The sequence below is a fragment of the Pinus tabuliformis genome, chromosome 3_1 (genome assembly GCF_031772625.1).
Source record: "Pinus tabuliformis cultivar Carrire ecotype Pingquan chromosome 3_1, CPIR1, whole genome shotgun sequence".
NCBI classification, from domain to species: domain Eukaryota; kingdom Viridiplantae; phylum Streptophyta; class Pinopsida; order Pinales; family Pinaceae; genus Pinus; species Pinus tabuliformis.
In genome coordinates, this window is record NC_142301.1 from 27,746,987 (window position 1) to 27,765,868 (window position 18,882).

The window sequence follows — 18,882 nt, forward strand, 5'->3', positions numbered from 1 at the left end:
GTCCCCCTTGAATTTCCCAAAAATTTGGAGTTGCTCCCACACGTCCCCCTTGTGTGTCTCCCTGTTCCCGCATCCCCCCATCCCGAAAACTTGGTGGAACATTGTAAATGACAAAATAAAATAAGAAATAATTTACCTAAAGACACTTAAAAAGCTACGTCAACCTAGACTATGTCTAACAAAACACATTTAATATGAGCCCAATTGCACTTACATTAGGCCTAAGGGTAACACTCTTCATAAAAGAATTTGTTGCACCTGGGAAAAAGCTACAGAATCAAAATTATATATGCATAATGGCTAGGAAATTACTTTTGCATGAGATTATTTAACTGGAAAAAATTTGGTAGCCCTTAACTTAGGTTATGTAACTAACATGTTCATTGCTTAAACATGGCAAAAGCAACAGGAAAATGAAACCAAACTAGAACATTAAGCACAATAAACAGTGGAGGAAATTAAGATGTTTTCCCAACAACAACTCCAAGGTTTCCTAGGTGTTAAGCAATGGATTCCTTTCTTGATTTAGTTCAAGGAACATAGCCCATCTGATTGACCTAGCAATTCTGCCACAAGCAATATAACCTCTCTCAATCCCTTTGTAATTCTACAATCTACCTCAAGAAAGAAAAGAAGGAATTATGGAAGATGCCTTTGTATATTTTGGATCAAAAGTGGGAAGCCACCGATAAAAGTACAAATGGAGAACCAATCATTTAGTAATGAACATGGATGTTAGCCTTTTCACTCCTTAAATGGTGCTTAATAAGTTACCAATCAAGAAGACATTTCTATTTTTTATAATGATATTTGTTAGATGAACTTGGCAATGCTACATACTTCTTAATCCTAGATTATCACTTTGAATTTCATAAAAACACGATTCAATAAGACAAGCGTAACATGATGTCTATGTACATAGGACATTATAAGTTCAGAGTAGATGTTGTTTGTCCTTACCAACAAACATACAACATTCTACCTTCTAATGACTAAGTTATGACTTCATCTCCTTGGGAATTCTATGGTCATGCTTTGATAATATTTTGCTATAATCTACCTTACTGGAGAAACATGTAACTCGATAACTCTCTACTTTGCGGAGAAAATATTACTACATTCAAAGTAGTATTTAAATGGTGTAAGAAAGGAGATTGGAATCTACGAGAATTTTCTATATTTCAATTCCAAGGTAGCTCTATTTATAATGGCACATTAATTAGGGGTAATGTTAGTTCTATTTACAATGGCACATTAATTGGAAGAAATGTTCTCCAAGGTCAAGCTGCCTTTACCATCAAACTCACTCTAGAAAATCAATGAGGGACCCATAAAGCACTAGCACTAGCACTATCAAGATTATATGTTGCCCTATCACATCCCAAACAACATTTCTATTCATTTGTACTTAAGTTGGTCCATTCCAACATTAACTGCAACTACTATTCTAGTGTCAACTCGTTTATTCGTTCTTGAAGGGCATGCCATTCTCATATCAATAATTCTTTTTAAGTATTTATGTTGTCTTAATCATTTGAAGTAGACAAGATTCTTATTCCTTGTTTAATAGGGTTTCTTTACTAAATATTGTAGTACACTGATTACGATAGATGCCTTGACCAAGAATTTCTTATAACCCGAAGAAAAACCAAGTTCTCACCAGAGTTTTATATGAATGGCTCAAACAAACTCAAATCATGTATAGCTTAGAAAGGAAAAATAGAGGGAATGTGGAGAAGAAATCTATTTTTTTACCAAACTAAGAAGTAAACTTAGCATGATTATCATGGCACAGGAGTTAAAAGATAAGATTTTCCAAGAAGCTAGAGGAAGACTATGTTATTGATAAAATATTCCTTAATTTCATCACTAAAAGTGTTGTTATTGTTGATGACATCCAAGCTAAGTTGCACGAAACGCCGAAACGTTTCGGTGATTCCGAAACGGATACGTTTAGAAACGTCATCTCCCAAAAATGGAAACGTCAGCCAAAACATCAGCTGAAACGTCATATATGTATATATAAATAAATAAGTGAATAACACATTATCTTGCAAGGAAAAAGGGAATAAGACCCATAGATGACAATTTAAAAGGAAAAACAAGTCTATATTAACTCTAATAGATGATTACATGATGATCGATTTTCAACAAAGTTTCAGCCAAGTTTCGGAGTTTCGGGTATGGGAGCGGCCTAAAACGTCGGGCTCTTTGAAGTTTCGTGCAACATAACATCCAAGGCTATGTGGCCAAGATGAAGACAAAAGCTTTAATCGTCCAAAGAAATTAAAGATTAATTGGCCCATTGCATCATTGAACGCAACAACATGAGGAATCATGTCTTATAGAATTTACTTGACTCAACACAAGCATATGTAGCCCTACATCCTTGGATGGGTGAAAAGGACAACAATCCATCATGTATCAACAAAGTTTGTAATGCCATATTTTTAAAAAGCTTCCTCGACATGGTACAAATTACAATACAACATAATGCCCATGCATTGTTGTGACCTTCTCCATGGTTGGTCATATTTGCATTAAAGACATGCCATTTCTGATGTCCACCATAATACCTATAAACAATGAAAGGATAGTAAGACCTATCAATCTAAGTCTTCATCACCAAGTATCCTCATTTCAAGTAAAACTACAATGAATTTTGCCAACACTAACACATAATTTGACTTTCATATAGTCTAACAAGATAAAAATTATAATTGTTAAAATCTTCCAGGAAAAGCAATGAAAGGACTTTTAGTTGCTTGCCTAAATGTCTCTGAGGACCTAAGGAGCTTCTTCCCATTAAAGCCATCAAGATTCTATCGAGTCTATTATAGGATCACAATTGCGTAATAAACTTAACTATAGAACCACATTTATGAAAAGTGATCAATTAAAAAACAACGAACCCAGTAATCAACGAAGGCAAGATTAAGCCCAATAGATATCCTTGTGGATGCCCAACTTTATTAGTGCCAAAGAAAGAGAATCAGCAGTGTTAACACTAGATTTTCTTATGCAAATTCAAGTGTTAAGTTTCAACACATGTTCATGAGTACATTCAGGATCAAGTTGGATTTCTCCACAATTCTCTTAATCAATTTGGCATCAAAGGTTCATGGACACATTTGTAGAAGATCCAACATTGATGGTTCGTGAGTACCTTGGCCATATGGTATACTTGTTGCAGATCTTTATACTAGCCAAACCATGTTCCAAAGTTGTGTGTATGGGTTTGGGGGTTTAGGTACAAAGCTAAGCATTTTCCAAGGGACATTAGGTTGACTCGCTATTTTTAGCAAGCTTTTGTCTTTAGAAACCTTCCATTTCTAACAACGAAAGTTTTAGGGACCCAATTGAGAGATGTGCACATGGTTCAGTTTTGGTGGTGATCAAAGAAAGGGTGCATTCATGGTTTTCCCCTTTTTCACTTCTTCAAATGGATTATACCTTTTCTAGATACCCATTTTGGTTGATTGCATGGGCATCAAGTTTGATGATGAAAGGAAAAGATGTATTTTTTTCTCTTTTATTCTTTTTTTCTCTTCGAGATAGTCACATCATTTTTGATCTAATGTGGTTGGAAGCTTGAGTGCCAATTTTAGTGGTAATCAATGAACAAGTACACTTGTGCCATTTGCCCTTTTTCTAAAAATAGCAACTACCCTAGGCTACTCTTCCAGGAGAGGGTGTAGCTTGGGATAATAGGCCAACATTTCCTACAAAGCATTCACAAATCACAATTGAAAATTAATATCATCTTCCTTGCAATGGTAAACTCATTGATCACTCCATTGGACCAATTACTTTCTACAAATTGGTTTAGCCTGTAGCTACCATCAAGTACACATGGAAATTATAGATGTTTAGAACACAAACTTCAAACCAAGTTTGGGGTCTTTTTTGTAGCCTGGTATGTTGAATGCTCTCACTAATTCTCTTGTTATCTTTACGAGAACAATCAACAATATCTTGCAGACCTTCCCTTGGGAAGTTTGTTATTCCATAACTTAATGACGTATTGGATTACAACCCAACATAGTAGGATCATTTGTAATATCTCAAGAATGTGTTGTGTCTTGTAAGAGGAAAGCAACAAGAGGAAAATCTCCAAAAATGTTTCTTTAAAAAAGAGTACATCCAGTGCCATGAATTTGTATTCCAATTTCAAGGATTCCTGTCACTTCTAAGAAATAATGCTCAAAGAATAGCCAACAAGCACTAATGTAAAATCGAAAAAAGTTTCTTGAAAGGCATAACTTCCATAGGAAACTCATTTGCCATTATTCTTCAATTGCTCCCTCTAAATCTTTAATCAACTTATAAGAAGTACCAAGTAATTCAACAAGGAAATCAAAGCAAAAAAACTCTCCAACTAGAAGATACAGGTTGCTCAACACTTGTACTTTCACTCCTTAACATTCTATAACTTTTTGAAGTAGTGATAGATGCCTCCAAATTCAACACCCATTTTTCTCAAGTAGGGAGGGCAACCAATGGCTTGTCTCTCTAAAGTTCTATCCCATGCCAAGTTGAAAGGTAGCATTTATGATGAGGAATCCATAACCTAGTTCAAGTACTTAACACTATCCCATGCCAAATTGAAATGTGTCATTTATGATGAGGAATCGATACCCTAGTTCAAGTACCTAACACTAGCAACACTTCCTTCTTCGCAAACAATCAACCAAACATTGGAATTGCTCAATTCCTTTGTATTAAAATTCAAAACATTTCCACTTGAGATAAGCATCTTATTTGCAAGAATTCTGCCTCATGATAAAATATAATAAAGAAGCCACAAAGAAAGTGGCAAGCCTTCTCAGCCACTCCCTCACAGGTACACTTGTTAGTGTAATAGGCACCCCATGCAATTAAAGTCTCCTAGATAGTGAATGTCTTCCTTCCCAACCTTTTGGCTCATCTTAAGATTCATTATGTAGTTAACACTAACAATCTAAAATTATATCAGTAGATGCATATAGAGGAGTAGGAAAAAGTATGCAGCCTCAAGATCTTGTTACAAATGTCTAACATGTTTTCCGAAAAGGCACATAGCTAGATACTATGACAAGGTCAACAAGAATCAAAATCAACATCAATAAACATAAAAAAATGCTATCATTGACTTGGAAACTGCAAGGATTGATTGCAAGCTTGTGTTGTGACATGAGGTCATGTGCTTGAGCTATGGACTTGGTCAATGGCCATGAGGTTCAATGAGGTTCAGCACAACTTGAAAAAAAATTAGGTTCGCCAAGTTTCGAACCTCAAGGTTGCAGTTCAACAAACCTTGTGACATGGGTTGCATATGTCATAAAGATTTTTTCTTAATTTTGTGCTTGGCAAAATTTGACATCTTGCATCTTTGAACTCCTACATCTAGGTGACACTTATAGCTTGTAACACTTAAAGATTTTGTATAGATTAATAGCAAGTGTCGTTCATCTAGGGGTAGCCTACTCCTATAAAGATCTTCCATTTTTCCAAGCAATTGCACATATCTTTTCCAATATAATACAGGCCCGGGGTGAATGAAAATATTGCTTTATGTTTTCATGAGCAAGTTCTTTGTGTGCTTTGGCTTGGCACTTTAGGACATGTGCTTCAGATTTCTTCATTATGCTACATATTTGGCCCATAAAACCAATCAATTTCCAACCAAAAACTATTTCCTTGACATTTTACCCTCTAATTCATGTATCAAATCCTACAAAAGACCTTGAATTCCCCTTGATAACAGAATGTAGACGGTAGTTGTGGAAAATCACCTCTATATGTGTGTGTGTGTGTGTGAGAGAGAGAGAGAGAGTGTTAAAGAATAATTACTTTTCCATTAGGTGTTCACTGAAGCTTTTACATCATACTCAATATTGTTTTCCTATACTTACATAGTCATGGCAAGTTTGTTTGAGTTTGACAAAGCAGATATATTCTTCTTGTTTTTGTTGTGCTACATTTCACTCAACAACTCCTGGTCCTACTACAATTGGCATTTCACCAAAAATAAATATGTCAAATGACATGTCTTAGTAATTGAACAAATTGGTCTTGTTACCCACCATTTTGTGGGTAATATCCCTAGGAGAAATTTTTCTCCAAGATGGTCCTCACCCAACAGCCAGCAGCCCCTTGCAGCCACCAACTAGCTCATTGTGGCATTTTCTGCGCCACCTAAGCCATCCATGTGGTCGCTCACCCATCTACCATGATCATATGTTTGAAGGTGGGCCTCCCGAATCTAAAGGTATGCCTTGTCATTTGAAAATTGAGTATTTTAGTTTGTTTATCATGGACACTTCTAGGCATGGATTAATGGGGGGATTCGGCAAAAAGAATGGGCTAGGTTTGTGCTTCTGTCCCCTAGACCCCTTTTAGGAATTAACCTAAGATTCTAGTCCTATGGGATCTCTTTTACTATTTGGTTCCAAGAATGGTATTTAACAGGAAACCCCGATTTTGGTTGCGTGATCCCGCTCCCTTATCCGCTTATATTAACCCATTTCCATTCATTATTACCCAATCCATCAGTTTTCCCGCTTGCCCCTTCCCTTTGCCCACATCGTGGGTCATGGCCTGAAATGAAGCTCGAAGATTGATGTAGCTAAAAAGAGAGTTAAAAGCATATATGGCCACATTCAACAAGGTAATGTACCACAAAATGCAAAAGATGGTTGGGACAAAAACATTTAGTATGTGGGAAAAAGCCAATACATAAGCTCTACCCCATCATCATGGCCATCACCCTAGTTCCTATAGGTTCTATGAGCCTTCTTCATCATACCTGTGATTGTCCCAACCCTGGTGGGCGATGAATCACCCCACCTTAAAAGGGGGATTTCACTACTATATCTTATACATCATGCTCTAACCCCTTGAGCCCCAAGCAATCAGTCAAAGAAAATCATAAAAAAAGGCAAAAAGCATAAAAGAAGGGTGGAAAAATCAAAGTCGGGACACCTCATATACCACAATTGCTCCATCCTATACATTATAAACCCAAGTGTGGACTTCCCTCTTATTAGCTACCCTTGTACTCCAACATGTGACCCAGGTCTTCCCCTTCTCATCCCCTACTTCATTCACCATATCTATCACATGCCACCACCTTTTGAAGGGTGTACCTTGAATATTATCCCCTTTATAAGTAGAAATCACCTAATAAGGTACTTGGTTAACCCCATTCAGAGTTTAGGAAACACTGGCACATCTCGAAGCACATTATGGAAGGGCAAGCCATTATGAAGTCCCCACCTATAGTCCATGATTAGGTAAGCTCATTTACTCGATTTTTCTAATGACTTGTTGTACTGGAAGGCTAGGAGATGCATTGGATCTTATGCAGAATTGCAGGTAGTTTGGTCTCCCAATATGGGGTCATAATCCTCCAGAGGGTTACATTGGCACATGTAGGGTGAGCGTTGAGACCCATGGGCCTCCACAGCAGCAGATTGCATTCCATGGTTCCCCACAGCCATTCAAAGGTTGCTCATGGTTCACTTATTAAACGAGGAGGATGCACCTGATCTATCATGCCCAGCCAACCCCAGATCTACACCATACACTTGGCAGATAATCCAAGACTTGCACGATGATGTAGCATCACCTACACCATCATCCTAGCCCTTGCAAGCGATCTACAAGCATCTTCGATTTGTTTGGAGACCCATGAGGACACTTGTGTGCCCCCACATGTCATTTAGAGCACCACAAATTATTACAAGGGGTCAACCCCTTGTCCACTGCTTTTGAGGGTCATATTCTTCATTGCGACACCCATGGACCTCATTAGGCCTCTTAGAGGGCCCTACGACATCCATAGATTATTATTTGACTTCTTTAGAGGCTTGCTTTTTCATTTATGAGCTAGTTTGTTGGGCTTGTGTTAAAATTAGCAACTAGGGCCAAACTCCATGTGGGTCATCTTATTTATGGCAACTGATATTTTTCTTGGACTCCTCTCATCGAGAGGTGTATAATTGATCTAAAGATCATCCGATTCCGATAAGTGTTCATGGAGATATGAATTTATTTGTGTTATGGGACAATTCATCAAGGTCGCCCAGCAACCAAATAACCCCCTCATGTGCTCAACGTTTTAGTATAAAAGGAGGTGACTTGACAGTCATTTCTACACACACTTCACTCTTGATTTCTCTCCACTTGTTTTGGGTTTTAGCAGCAAAAGAAATATAAGAGCAGGAATCCCTAGCAGTAGTCATGATGCCCTAACCGTAATCCTAAGGAGGATGCCCTAGCCGCAGTCCTAAGGAGGATGCCCTAGTCGCAATTCAAGGGAGGAAACCCCTACTTCTATACGCTGCCCAACCTGCCCTCTACACTGCCTAAAGGAGAGATATAGCAGGCCTATTCATGCTGCCCAAATACGCAGGTGCCCTAGCCACAATTAGGAAGACAGGCTAGCGAGTTTGAAGGGACATTTTCAGGTAACCGATCGCTGAAAGGAGGGCCGAAGTACCATGCTGGAGGGCCGAAATAATAAGGGACTGATATGGGCTAGTAGACACAGGGATTCCTCCTGAAACAGGCCAAGTAAGGGATTGTTTCGTTGTGATTAGGACACAGGCATGTAGGTGTTGTTTTGAGGGTCAAACATAGAGCTATAGGTGCCTCCTCAAGCAGTAAGGTCACATAACTTGAAGAGGAAAGGAGGCCGCATAATTTAAGGTGTGCTTTGGGCATGATTGTTGGGTTGTTGTAGGTTACAGTGGGAGCCCTAACCAGTGACCAAAACACTGCCTATAAACTTATGTGCAAAAGTATGGTTCATAGTGCAGCAAGATACATGGGACAGCAAGGTTTCATAGTGCAACAAGATACATGGGACAACAAAGTTTCAAAGTGCAGCAAGATACAATGGGACAAAAGCAATGGCACAATGGGACAACAGCAATGACATGTGCAACAATGGCACAATGGGACAGCAACAACAACAAGGTGCAGCAAGCACATGGGACAATATGGCAACATGGTGCAGCATGCCGCATGGGATAGTAGCGTGGCAAAATGGTGCAGCAATGGCACATGATGCAGTATAGTGATGGGTATAGTCATGATTGGTGAAGCATGATGAGATGAGGCATGGTGCAGCACAATGAAGTGCAGCATGATGATGAGCAGCAGCACAATGATAGGTGCAACATGGTGATGGAGTCACCTGAGAGAATCAGTTGAAGCAGCATGTTTTCAACTGAGTTCAGCTGCCTCATGTATCATCTACTTAGAGATGATCTATGCTCTTATTTAGATAAGTCAAAGTGTTGACTTCTGTTGTAAATGTACTATCTATTTCTCTATCTCTCTACTGAAATATTGAAGAACATATAAGAAGAATTGATCAAGGATTTCCCCACATTGGGGTTTGTCCCTGGCTAGCGCCACATCTTGTGTCCTCTTGTCTTGGTTTGTCTTCTGTGATTTATGCTTATGTTGTATCTACAGTTTACTTTAATATTGATGTGATTGCTAATCTGGAAAAGATATTGAGCTAACTGTGAAAATTGAATTAAATTGCTCTACGCATAGAACATACCTAAAATTAACATGGTATCAGAGCTAAGGTGAAGACAAATCCCAAGCAAGAGTGAAAGAGCAATCACCGAAGACAGTTGGAAAGGAAAAAAGACTCACTGGGTTCCTCATCCCTCTTCAAATTCACCAAGGGTTAAGTCAAAGCAGAGAATATTATCATAATGGTGCAGCGGAAGATCACTTCAATGGGAAGTCTGGATCTAAGGGTGGAAGGAAAGGCAGATGCCTTGTTTGTAATAAGTTCAGCCATTATGTTGAGGAGTGTCTAATTGGCAGGGACACATCACTTGATGATGATAACAATCATTCCGAGGACATCTTCAATGATCAGAGGAATGACAGGTAATGCAGGTCCTCAAGGAAATAGCTGACTCTTCAAAGAAAGCTAGGAACCCTAGCCTCTGGGAATTTGGCTTATTGATTGTAGTGCTTCAAGGCACTTTATCGGATAGAAGGGTACACTCTCTAATTTGGTAGAGGTGGAAACAATCATGGGACTATACTTGGAGTCAATGCCACCTATCCCAGAAAGGGTGTAGGAAATGTTACCCCTCAATTGAATGAGGGTAACTTGATTCATTTACGATAATCTCTTTATGTACCTGATCGCAAGAAGAACCTGGTGTCCATTTTAGCAATGGAAGTCAAAGGTTTCAAAGTGGCATTCATTGATGGAAAGGTACGTGTTTGAAAATAGAATTTTCAAAGATGCTTTTATCTTTGAGTTCAAGGTTGGCAATTTGTATCAAGTTGTAGGATGGTCCATTGGGGACCATGTCAGTTGACAGATCTCATCTATAGCACTGGAGGTCTACTTATGGGGCTCTACCCAATGTGAGTCAGATGGTGACTCGGATGCCTGAATTCAAGAAAAGTATGAAGGCACATGTCTAATATGTACCAAAGAAAAATATTACAAGGGGACCATTCCCCTCATGTAGCAGGTCCACGGGTTTGGAACAACCCGAGGGGTTCGAGATTCATGATCAGGAATCTCATGTGTGCAGGTGGAAGAAAGCCCTCTATGGCTTGAAACAAAACACCCCGGGTTTGATATGAGAGGATCACGGTTAGATGAAGATAAGATTCACTAAGACTGAATCCAATCCAAACCTTTGTTTGAAGGTTATGAACGATAGACCTCTCATACCGACAACTTCTGAGGACAACCTATTTCTAAAAGGTGCAGACCCTCTCATTTACAGAAGTAAAAGAGAGTTGGATTCCAAATGTGAAATGATAAACTGCAAGCCTGTGACTACCTCAAGGATCTTAACTTTCAAAAGTTATATGGTAATGATGTTGGACCTGATTTGGGAAATGCCTCTGAGTTTCATAAACTCATTCGCATTGATGTTCTTGGTGAACTTCCATCCGGACATATGTTTTGCAGTTAGCATGATGAGCTCATATATGGTTGAGCCTCATTGGATTAGTGCCAAGAATCTTCTGAGATATCTTCGGGGCATAATCTCTCATGGATTGAAATACACTGCCAGAATTATGAAGCTGCATGATTATCCGAATGTTGACTGGGCAGGCAGTGTGGAGGATCACTAGAGCACTTCTCCGTGCTGGTTCTCTTTGGGTTCTACTTCGATATCATGGATGAGCAGGAAGCAGAGGTCGGTTGCTATAGGCATTGTTGAGACCGACCACATAGCTACGAGTATGACCTCGTGTGAAGCTGCCTGGTTGTGGAAGCTCTTCAGTGAGTTGTTTGTACACATGAAGGATACCACCATGATCTACTATGTCAAAAAAGAGGGATGCGATTGTTGAGGAATCTCGTATTCTTTGATTGCTCCAGCTTATAGACATCAGATACTACCTTATCTGGGATATGGTACATCGATGAGCAATAAAGCTCCATCGCATTGGGACTGATGTGCAAGTCGCAAACATTCCGTCGAAGCCCCAAGGAAAGGTCAAATTTGTGACTTTCCAAAACGACTTGGAGTCATTGAGAGACCTTCTTATAAGGGTCCTACATGTTTCATGCATTGAGATCTAGGAGCTCTGAGGGGCTTGGGGTACTTACTGGAGCAACACACGACCATAGGGCGACTCACCCTCCCCTAATGGTGCTTTGTGTACAGGGTGAATGGCTCAGCCTTCCCCTGTGATACCCCGAGGCAACTTTGGGACAGGATGATTAGTTCTCCTATCGAGGCATCCTAACCATGTAGTCTAGGACTCATGTGAAGTACCTCTCATCTTATCAATGCGCAGGGAAATGGGGTTAGGGACCATAGTAGTACTATCGATGGACACATCGTTTTATCTACCGTACTCCCTATGCTAGGATGACCTCCATTGATCTGGGATCAATGAAATTGATCTAGGATCAGTATGAGTGGTTTGAGAGACTCACTTTTGATATTGATCTAGGATCAATGAAACTAATCTGGGATCAATATGAGTGGTTTGAGACACTCTCTCTTGATAGTGATCTGGGATCAATGTAACTGACTTCGGGTCAGTAAGAGTGACATAACTCACTCTCTTTTGGAATTGATATGGGATCAGTAAGAGTGGTATGACACACTCTCTTCATATGGAACTGACTTCAGGTTAGTAGAGAACGGTATGAGACATTCTCGATCAATTCTTCTTCTTCATGGTTCAGCAGAGCAGTGCAGGGCACTGATCGCAGAGATAGTACAGTCTAGCAGATGGATCAGGGGATGAAGTTCTCCCTAGTTAAGAGGGAGTGTTAAAATTGGAAACTAGGGCCAAAATCCATGTGGGTCATCTTATTTATGGCAACTGATATTTTTCTTAGACTCCTCTCATCAAGAGGTGCAGGATTGATCTAAAGATCATATGATTCCGATAAGTATTCATGGAGATATGAATTTATTTGTGTTATGGGACAATTCATCAAGGTCAGCTAGCAACCAAATAACCCCCTCATGTGCTCAACATTTTAGTATAAAAGGACGTGACTTGATAGTCATTTCCACACACACTTCACTCTTGATTTCTCTCCACTTGTTTTGGGTTTTAGTGGCAAGAGAAGTCTAAGAGGAGGAAGCACTAGCCGCAGTCCTAAGGAGGATGCCTTAGCGCCAGTCCTTAGGAGGATGCCCTAGCTGCAATTCAAGGGAGGAGACCCCTACTTCTATACGTTGCCCAACCTACCCTCTACACTGCCTAAAGAAGAGATATAGCAAACCTATTCGTGTTGCCCAAATATGCAGGTGCCCTAACCGCAGTTAGGAAGACAAGCCAGCGAGTTTGAAGGGACATTTTCAAGTAACTGAGTGCTGGAAGGAGGGCCAAAGTACCATGCTGGAGGGCCGAAATAGTAAGGGACTAATCTGGGTTAGTAGACACAGGGATTCCTCCTGAAACAGGCTGTGTAAGGGATTATTCTGTTATCATTAGAACACAGGCCTATACGTTTTGTTTTGAGGGTCAAACATATCGCTGTAGGTGCCTCCTCAAGCAGTTAGGTCACATAACTTGAAGAGGAAAGGAGGCCACATAATTTAAGGTGTGCTTTGGGCATGATTGTTGGGTTGTTGTAGGTTACAGTGGGATGCCTAACCAGTGACCAAAACACTGCCTATAAACTTACGTGCAAAAGTACGGTTCATAGTGCAGCAAGATACATGGGACAGCTAGGTTTCATAATGCAACAAGATACATGGGACAACAAGGTTTCAGAGTGCAACGAGATACAATGAGACAGCAACAATGACATGTGGCAGCAATGGCACAATGGGCCAACAGCAATGACATGTGCAACAATGGCACAATGGGATAGCAACAATAGCAAGGTGCAGCAAGCACATGGTGGCAAGCATGGCGCTGCAAGCACATTAGGACAGCAGTATGGTAAGCAAGGTGCAGCAAGCACATGGTGACAAGCATGGTGTAGCAAGCACATGGGACATTATGGCAACATGGTGCAGCATGCCACATGGGACAGCAGTGTGGCAACATGGTGCAGCGATGGCACATGATGCAGTACAATGATGGGTACAGTGATGATTGGTGAAGCATGATGAGATGCCACATGGTGCAGCATGATAATGAGCAGCAACACAATGATAGGTGCAGAATGGTGATGGAGTCACCTAGGAGAATCAATTGAAGCAACATGTTTTCAACTGAGTTCAGCTGCCTCATGTATCATCTACTTAGAAATTGTCTATGCTCTTATTTAGATAAGTCAAAGTGTTGACTTTTGTTGTAAATGTACCATCTCCCTCTCTATCTCTCTGTTGAACTATTGAAGAATATAAAAGAAGAATTGATCAAGGGTTCCCCACATTGGGGTTTGTCCCTGGCTAGCACCACATCTTGTGTCCTTTTGTCTTGGCTTGTCTTCTACGATTTATGTTTATGTTCTATTTGCAGTTTACTTTAATGCTGATGTGATTGCTAATCTGGAAAAGGTATTGAGCTAACTGTGAAAATTGAATTAAATTGCTCTAAGCATAGAACATACCTAAACTTAACAACTTGTCACCAAAACTTGTATTATTAGAACATTATTTTATTTTTGGGGCTCATGTAGGCCAAGAAGGCTAATTTGAACTCCTAAGTTGTGTATAAATACAAGTGAGATGAGCTCATTTGTTCGTCATCACTTTGGTTGGGATCTCTTATCTCTCTTGAGATTTTTGCACTTTTTCTAGAGGGTGAATTGGAGCTTTATGGATGAGCTTTGATGTGTGGATATTGGTCATTGAAAGTCCAACAGAAGATTATAAGAAGAAGTCGATGGGTAGATGGAGAACACACACACTTGAGATCGATTTCCTTGGAGAGTTTGATTTTCCAGAGAGCAACAGCGGTTGCGGGAAGAATTTGAGTTTCAAAAGGGAAGCAGAGACAGAGAGGGGCAAGGACAATGACGCCGGAGGAAGATTTTCTAGATCCAGTGAGTACTTTCTAGAGAGGCCGAGTTTTTCTCCAAGAAGATGCACAAAGGCAGCACAGAAGCTTCAAAAGGGCAGTTCAATTTTGTTGGAAGGAGACATTTTCAGTTCTAGAGGCCGGAAAGTGTTTCCGAAGGGCCGAAAAAGCGTTTTCCCAATCAGCAGCAGGCAAGACGACTAGATTGGCAGTGGATTCAGGCAACCCGTGTCGCAGGCAGCTCTAGAGTGACGCAAATCCTGCACAGGGCCAGTTGGATGATTAGCTTTTTCAAGGGCAATCAAGTGTCAAGATTGCTTGGAGAGAGAGTAATTTCTCTCAAATAATTTTTTGCTAGTACTTCCTCTGCAGGATTGCCATCTTTTGAAATCCACATTGTACTCAGACTATTTCACTGTTGCTTAATAATATAAAACCCTCAGTGGTTACATCGGTTTCCCAAGTTTGGTTTTTCGGATACATTTGTCCGAAAATAATAGTGTCAATTTTTATGTGTGTCCTAGCGTATTTCTCAATTTCCAATGATATTATTTTCCACAATATTTTTCTGAAGATTGCAATGTGTTTATTTCGTTGTTGTCGTAGCAATAAACTGCTAATTTAATTAACAGTTAGAAGAAATAATTCCAATTGTTGCAATAGGATTTCAATAGTGAAATTTTCACATAAAAAGTGTCAGCTTAGAATAAAAGAATGTAGTCAGAGAATTAGAAGAAAAGAATGTAGTCAGAGAATTAATACTTAAGGTCTTTTTTGGACATTTTTGAACTTGGATGATGAAGATCTAGAACTATATTGAATCAATAACAACACACCTACGCATTATGTTTAAAAAGAAAAGAAGATTATGGGGCATTGTTTTTATGGTTAAAGTGCTTGGTATTATCCGGTCGTTTTCTTTCCCTGCGGTAAGAGAGTCTTTAAGGGGATTTCCTTCCGGCTTGAACATTCAGCAGATGATAAGGCAAGAAAATGGCATGATCATTATAATTTCTAGGGATATTGCAGCATTGCAATCCCAAGGTTTTGCATGGCTAAAAAGTCGCCATCCCCATAAATGATAAAATAGACCCAGACGGCACCCAAGACATAAACTTTGGGTAAGCATTAGACACCCTCTAGTGAGGTACAATGTAATGTGGTGTGGTATGCACATCAGTAGGTATGCCATTTGACACCATAGGGACAAATAGATATAGTGCAGTGTACATCACTGCAAATGCTATTGCTCACCCAATACTTGTCATATTGGTAAAGAGCATCAACGATTCCTACCGTTCAAGATGACAGCAAGTTCAAGATTAGAACCAAAAAAACCCACAAAACATGACACCAAAGCAACGGAGAGGATGTTTTCACATCGACCCAGGTAACGAAAAAAAAGGACACATAAATTTTTAGAAGCGTCAATAGATGATATGCATACATACCGTGACTTCAATGGGGACTGTAATGTCTATCCTATGTTGGTAATAAAGATCAATGCAGTCGATATCAAGTCTCTTCAAGCTTGCCTCGCAGGCGCCGCGAACATATGCAGGATCTCCTCGAATCTCCCGTTTTCCATCTGCATATTTGATTCCATACTTTGTGGCTAATTGGACTTTGTCTCTTATCCCTTTAATGGCCTGCAATTGCAAAATAAGTTAAGATCCATAGAAATTCTATCACTTGGCCAAGCCATATAGCACTCATTGTTAATTCTAAGGAAAATAGAAAACCCATGAGGAGGCATGCTGTCCCACCTTTCCAACGAGGACTTCGTTGGTAAAGGGACCATAAATGTCCGAAGTATCGAGAAAAGTAATGCCTCTGGAGACGGCATGGCGGATGAGAGATATCATTTCTTCGTCGGGCTTTGGAGGGCCATAGAAGGCAGACATGCCCATGCAACCCAACCCCTGCGCTGATACTTCTAATCCTTGCGACCCCAAACGCAATCTACGAACTGTTGATGCTGCTGCTAATTGTGCCATTGCTGTTGTTCTGCAGTCACTCTATCCCCTTTTCCAAATCACAGCAAATGTTGATCCTTTGACTGTGGAGTGGGTCTATTTATAGATTGAACGCAATGAATAGTTAACCATAGAGGACGATTCACCTAACTCACCGATGCTGACCAGATTCATGTACACCACGATCATTGTGATTCCCTTTCCACGGACTGGTCAATGAAGGCGATCCAATTTTGGAGTTGTCTTTTACTGTGATTTTTTTGTAGGTGAAATATTGATTTTAGTTACTTTGAATTTATTGTATATTTGTTTTTTTTGTGTATTTATTGTATAGTATATATGGATTTAGTAAATTTTTAAATTTTTATTTTCTAATTAGATTTTAGAAAAATAAAACCAAAAAACTTTTAAAACTTGAAAAAAAACTCATTAATTATAATTAGATTTTAGAAAAATAAAACCAAAAAACTTTTAAACTTGAAAAAAAACTCATCACTTTTTTATAAAAAATGAAATAAATTATAATTATGGTCAATCACAAGCACATGAACATTTCTTTAAAAAAGATTGAAGAGTCGCCAACTTTGAGCGATAAGCAATTGGCAACCATTTTGATCAATTTACATCAGAAAATAATTCTGAAAATCCCAAACTATATACATTTGACTAGGCCTAAGTCTAAAAAGTCACAATTTCTCTTTAAAATAATTGGGTATGATTTCTAAAATTGGGAGTTTTTGAAAATCTAAGTTGATAGTGAAAACTATAGAATTTGGTTATGATTTTCAGAAAATTTAGAGCTTTTGAAAATCTAAGTTGACAGCGAATCTAGGTTACTTCTATCGAGCTTTAGGATTTTGGATGCTCCAAGAATTAGAGCTTTTGAAAATCTAAGTTGACAGCGAATCTAGGTTATTTCTATGGAGCTTTAGGATTTTGGATGCCCCAAGGATTCTAAATGGATACTTGATCCATTATCGCCTTAAAAATTATTTAAACACTCTCACAATGAAATTTTTTGAAAAAAAATTGTAGAATTCCCCATAAATCGTTGATCCTAACAATGCTCATTTGGCCATGCTAATATTTTTTCTATATATATATATTCAATGGTTGAATGGAAATTAACAATTATATATATATATAAAAGAAAGAAAGAAATAAATTATTTTAACGTCCACGAGGCTAAAGATAACTTATAGGACAAGTATTCAACCCTTTTTCTATGAAGCTTTGAAATAAATGCTCTCAGCTTCTCGACAAGACCCTCGCTAAATAGATTATCCCAAGAGCTAGCTACCAGCATATTTGCATAATTTTCCTTGTTGTCTTTGAAGGCCTCACATTCTAAAATGAAATGTTTTTCTGTTTCCACTTTTCCAGAAGAACAAAAAATACATACTCTTTCCTCCCACACTTCTTTTGGCATTTTCCAGCGTCTTGTTTCATAATGGAGTTTATGAGAATTAGTACTTAACTGAGCAATAAGAATTTTGGCTCTCCAAGAGATATTGGTCTCTATGTATGCTTTTGGTTGATGACTATGAGTGGGATTAAACACTTCAATATAATATTTTTTCTTTCTTCCTAGCTCCTTATCCCAAGTACGCTTGTGGAACTTTTCCATAACAAAAGCTTTCATCTCTTTGTCGTTCATGGGACACACGTTCAAGCAAATACCTCAATTACTAAACCATTTGTTATTTTGTTGCATCCAAGTCTTTTTTCTCTTGCACAATCTGTCATTAAGACAACCTTAGGCCATCTACCCTCTTCCATTTGCTCAATCTTTTTAAATACCTTATGACTCGCACCATAGCAATCGCTTCAATAGGAGCAATCCTTGTTTCACTTAACAATATAGCATAAGGAACTGCACTTTTAATCTTGAATTTGTTTGTAATCAAACACTTCTAAATTTTCTCAATTTGTCTCCACTGCATGTCGAATGTACCGCTGGCGCATAGTTCACAACCATACAGATCATCAGAATCACTAGAAGCCCAAAAAGAGTTTGAGTGGGTTTCTAGTCCCATAATTCTGCCTCCCTACACCTATTTTGAAAAGCATAAAATGCTTTCCAACCCCCAAAAGTTCTTTTCTTTCTACAACCATTCCAGCTTAGATTTTTGTTGAAGTCAATTCCGAGATATTTGCAATCCGCAACTTCTTCCAAAATGTTGCCTTCAGAGTAGAACTTATGTTGGTTATGTTTTCTTTCCTTAAAGAAAACCACTACTTTTGTTTTGTTGATATTGACTTGCATCCCCACACTTCTACAAAAATGCTCAAGAAATAGAAAATGCTCTTGCAAACCAATGATTGATATATATTCAATGGTTAATTGGAAATTATCAATTTCTCCATATATGCAATCGCTGATAAAGCATATATATCGAAAATTCATAATTTAACCTAAAACCAAAAAATCACTAGAAACTAGAATTTGAATCTCGACCCCAACAAAAGGAGCCTATCCTTC

The 18,882-nt window shown here is 38.9% G+C and overlaps 1 protein-coding gene across 2 annotated transcripts in view; it reads right to left on the reverse strand.

Moving 5' to 3' along the window:
* Positions 1–18,882, reverse strand: part of LOC149185595 (putative aldo-keto reductase 2) — a 125,583-nt gene that overhangs the window by 53,860 nt on the left and 52,841 nt on the right. The window contains exons 1-2 of one of the 2 annotated variants that reach the window (XM_089410735.1): positions 16,191–16,513; positions 15,876–16,073 (exon numbers count right to left, since the gene is read on the reverse strand). The exons of the other annotated variant lie outside the window; for it this stretch is intronic. Coding sequence (XP_089266861.1) covers positions 15,876–16,073; positions 16,191–16,421 — 429 coding nt within the window. The 5' untranslated portion in view covers positions 16,422–16,513. Of the gene's footprint in view, positions 1–15,875; positions 16,074–16,190; positions 16,514–18,882 lie in introns of those variants that run through there. 2 annotated transcript variants of the gene reach the window in all.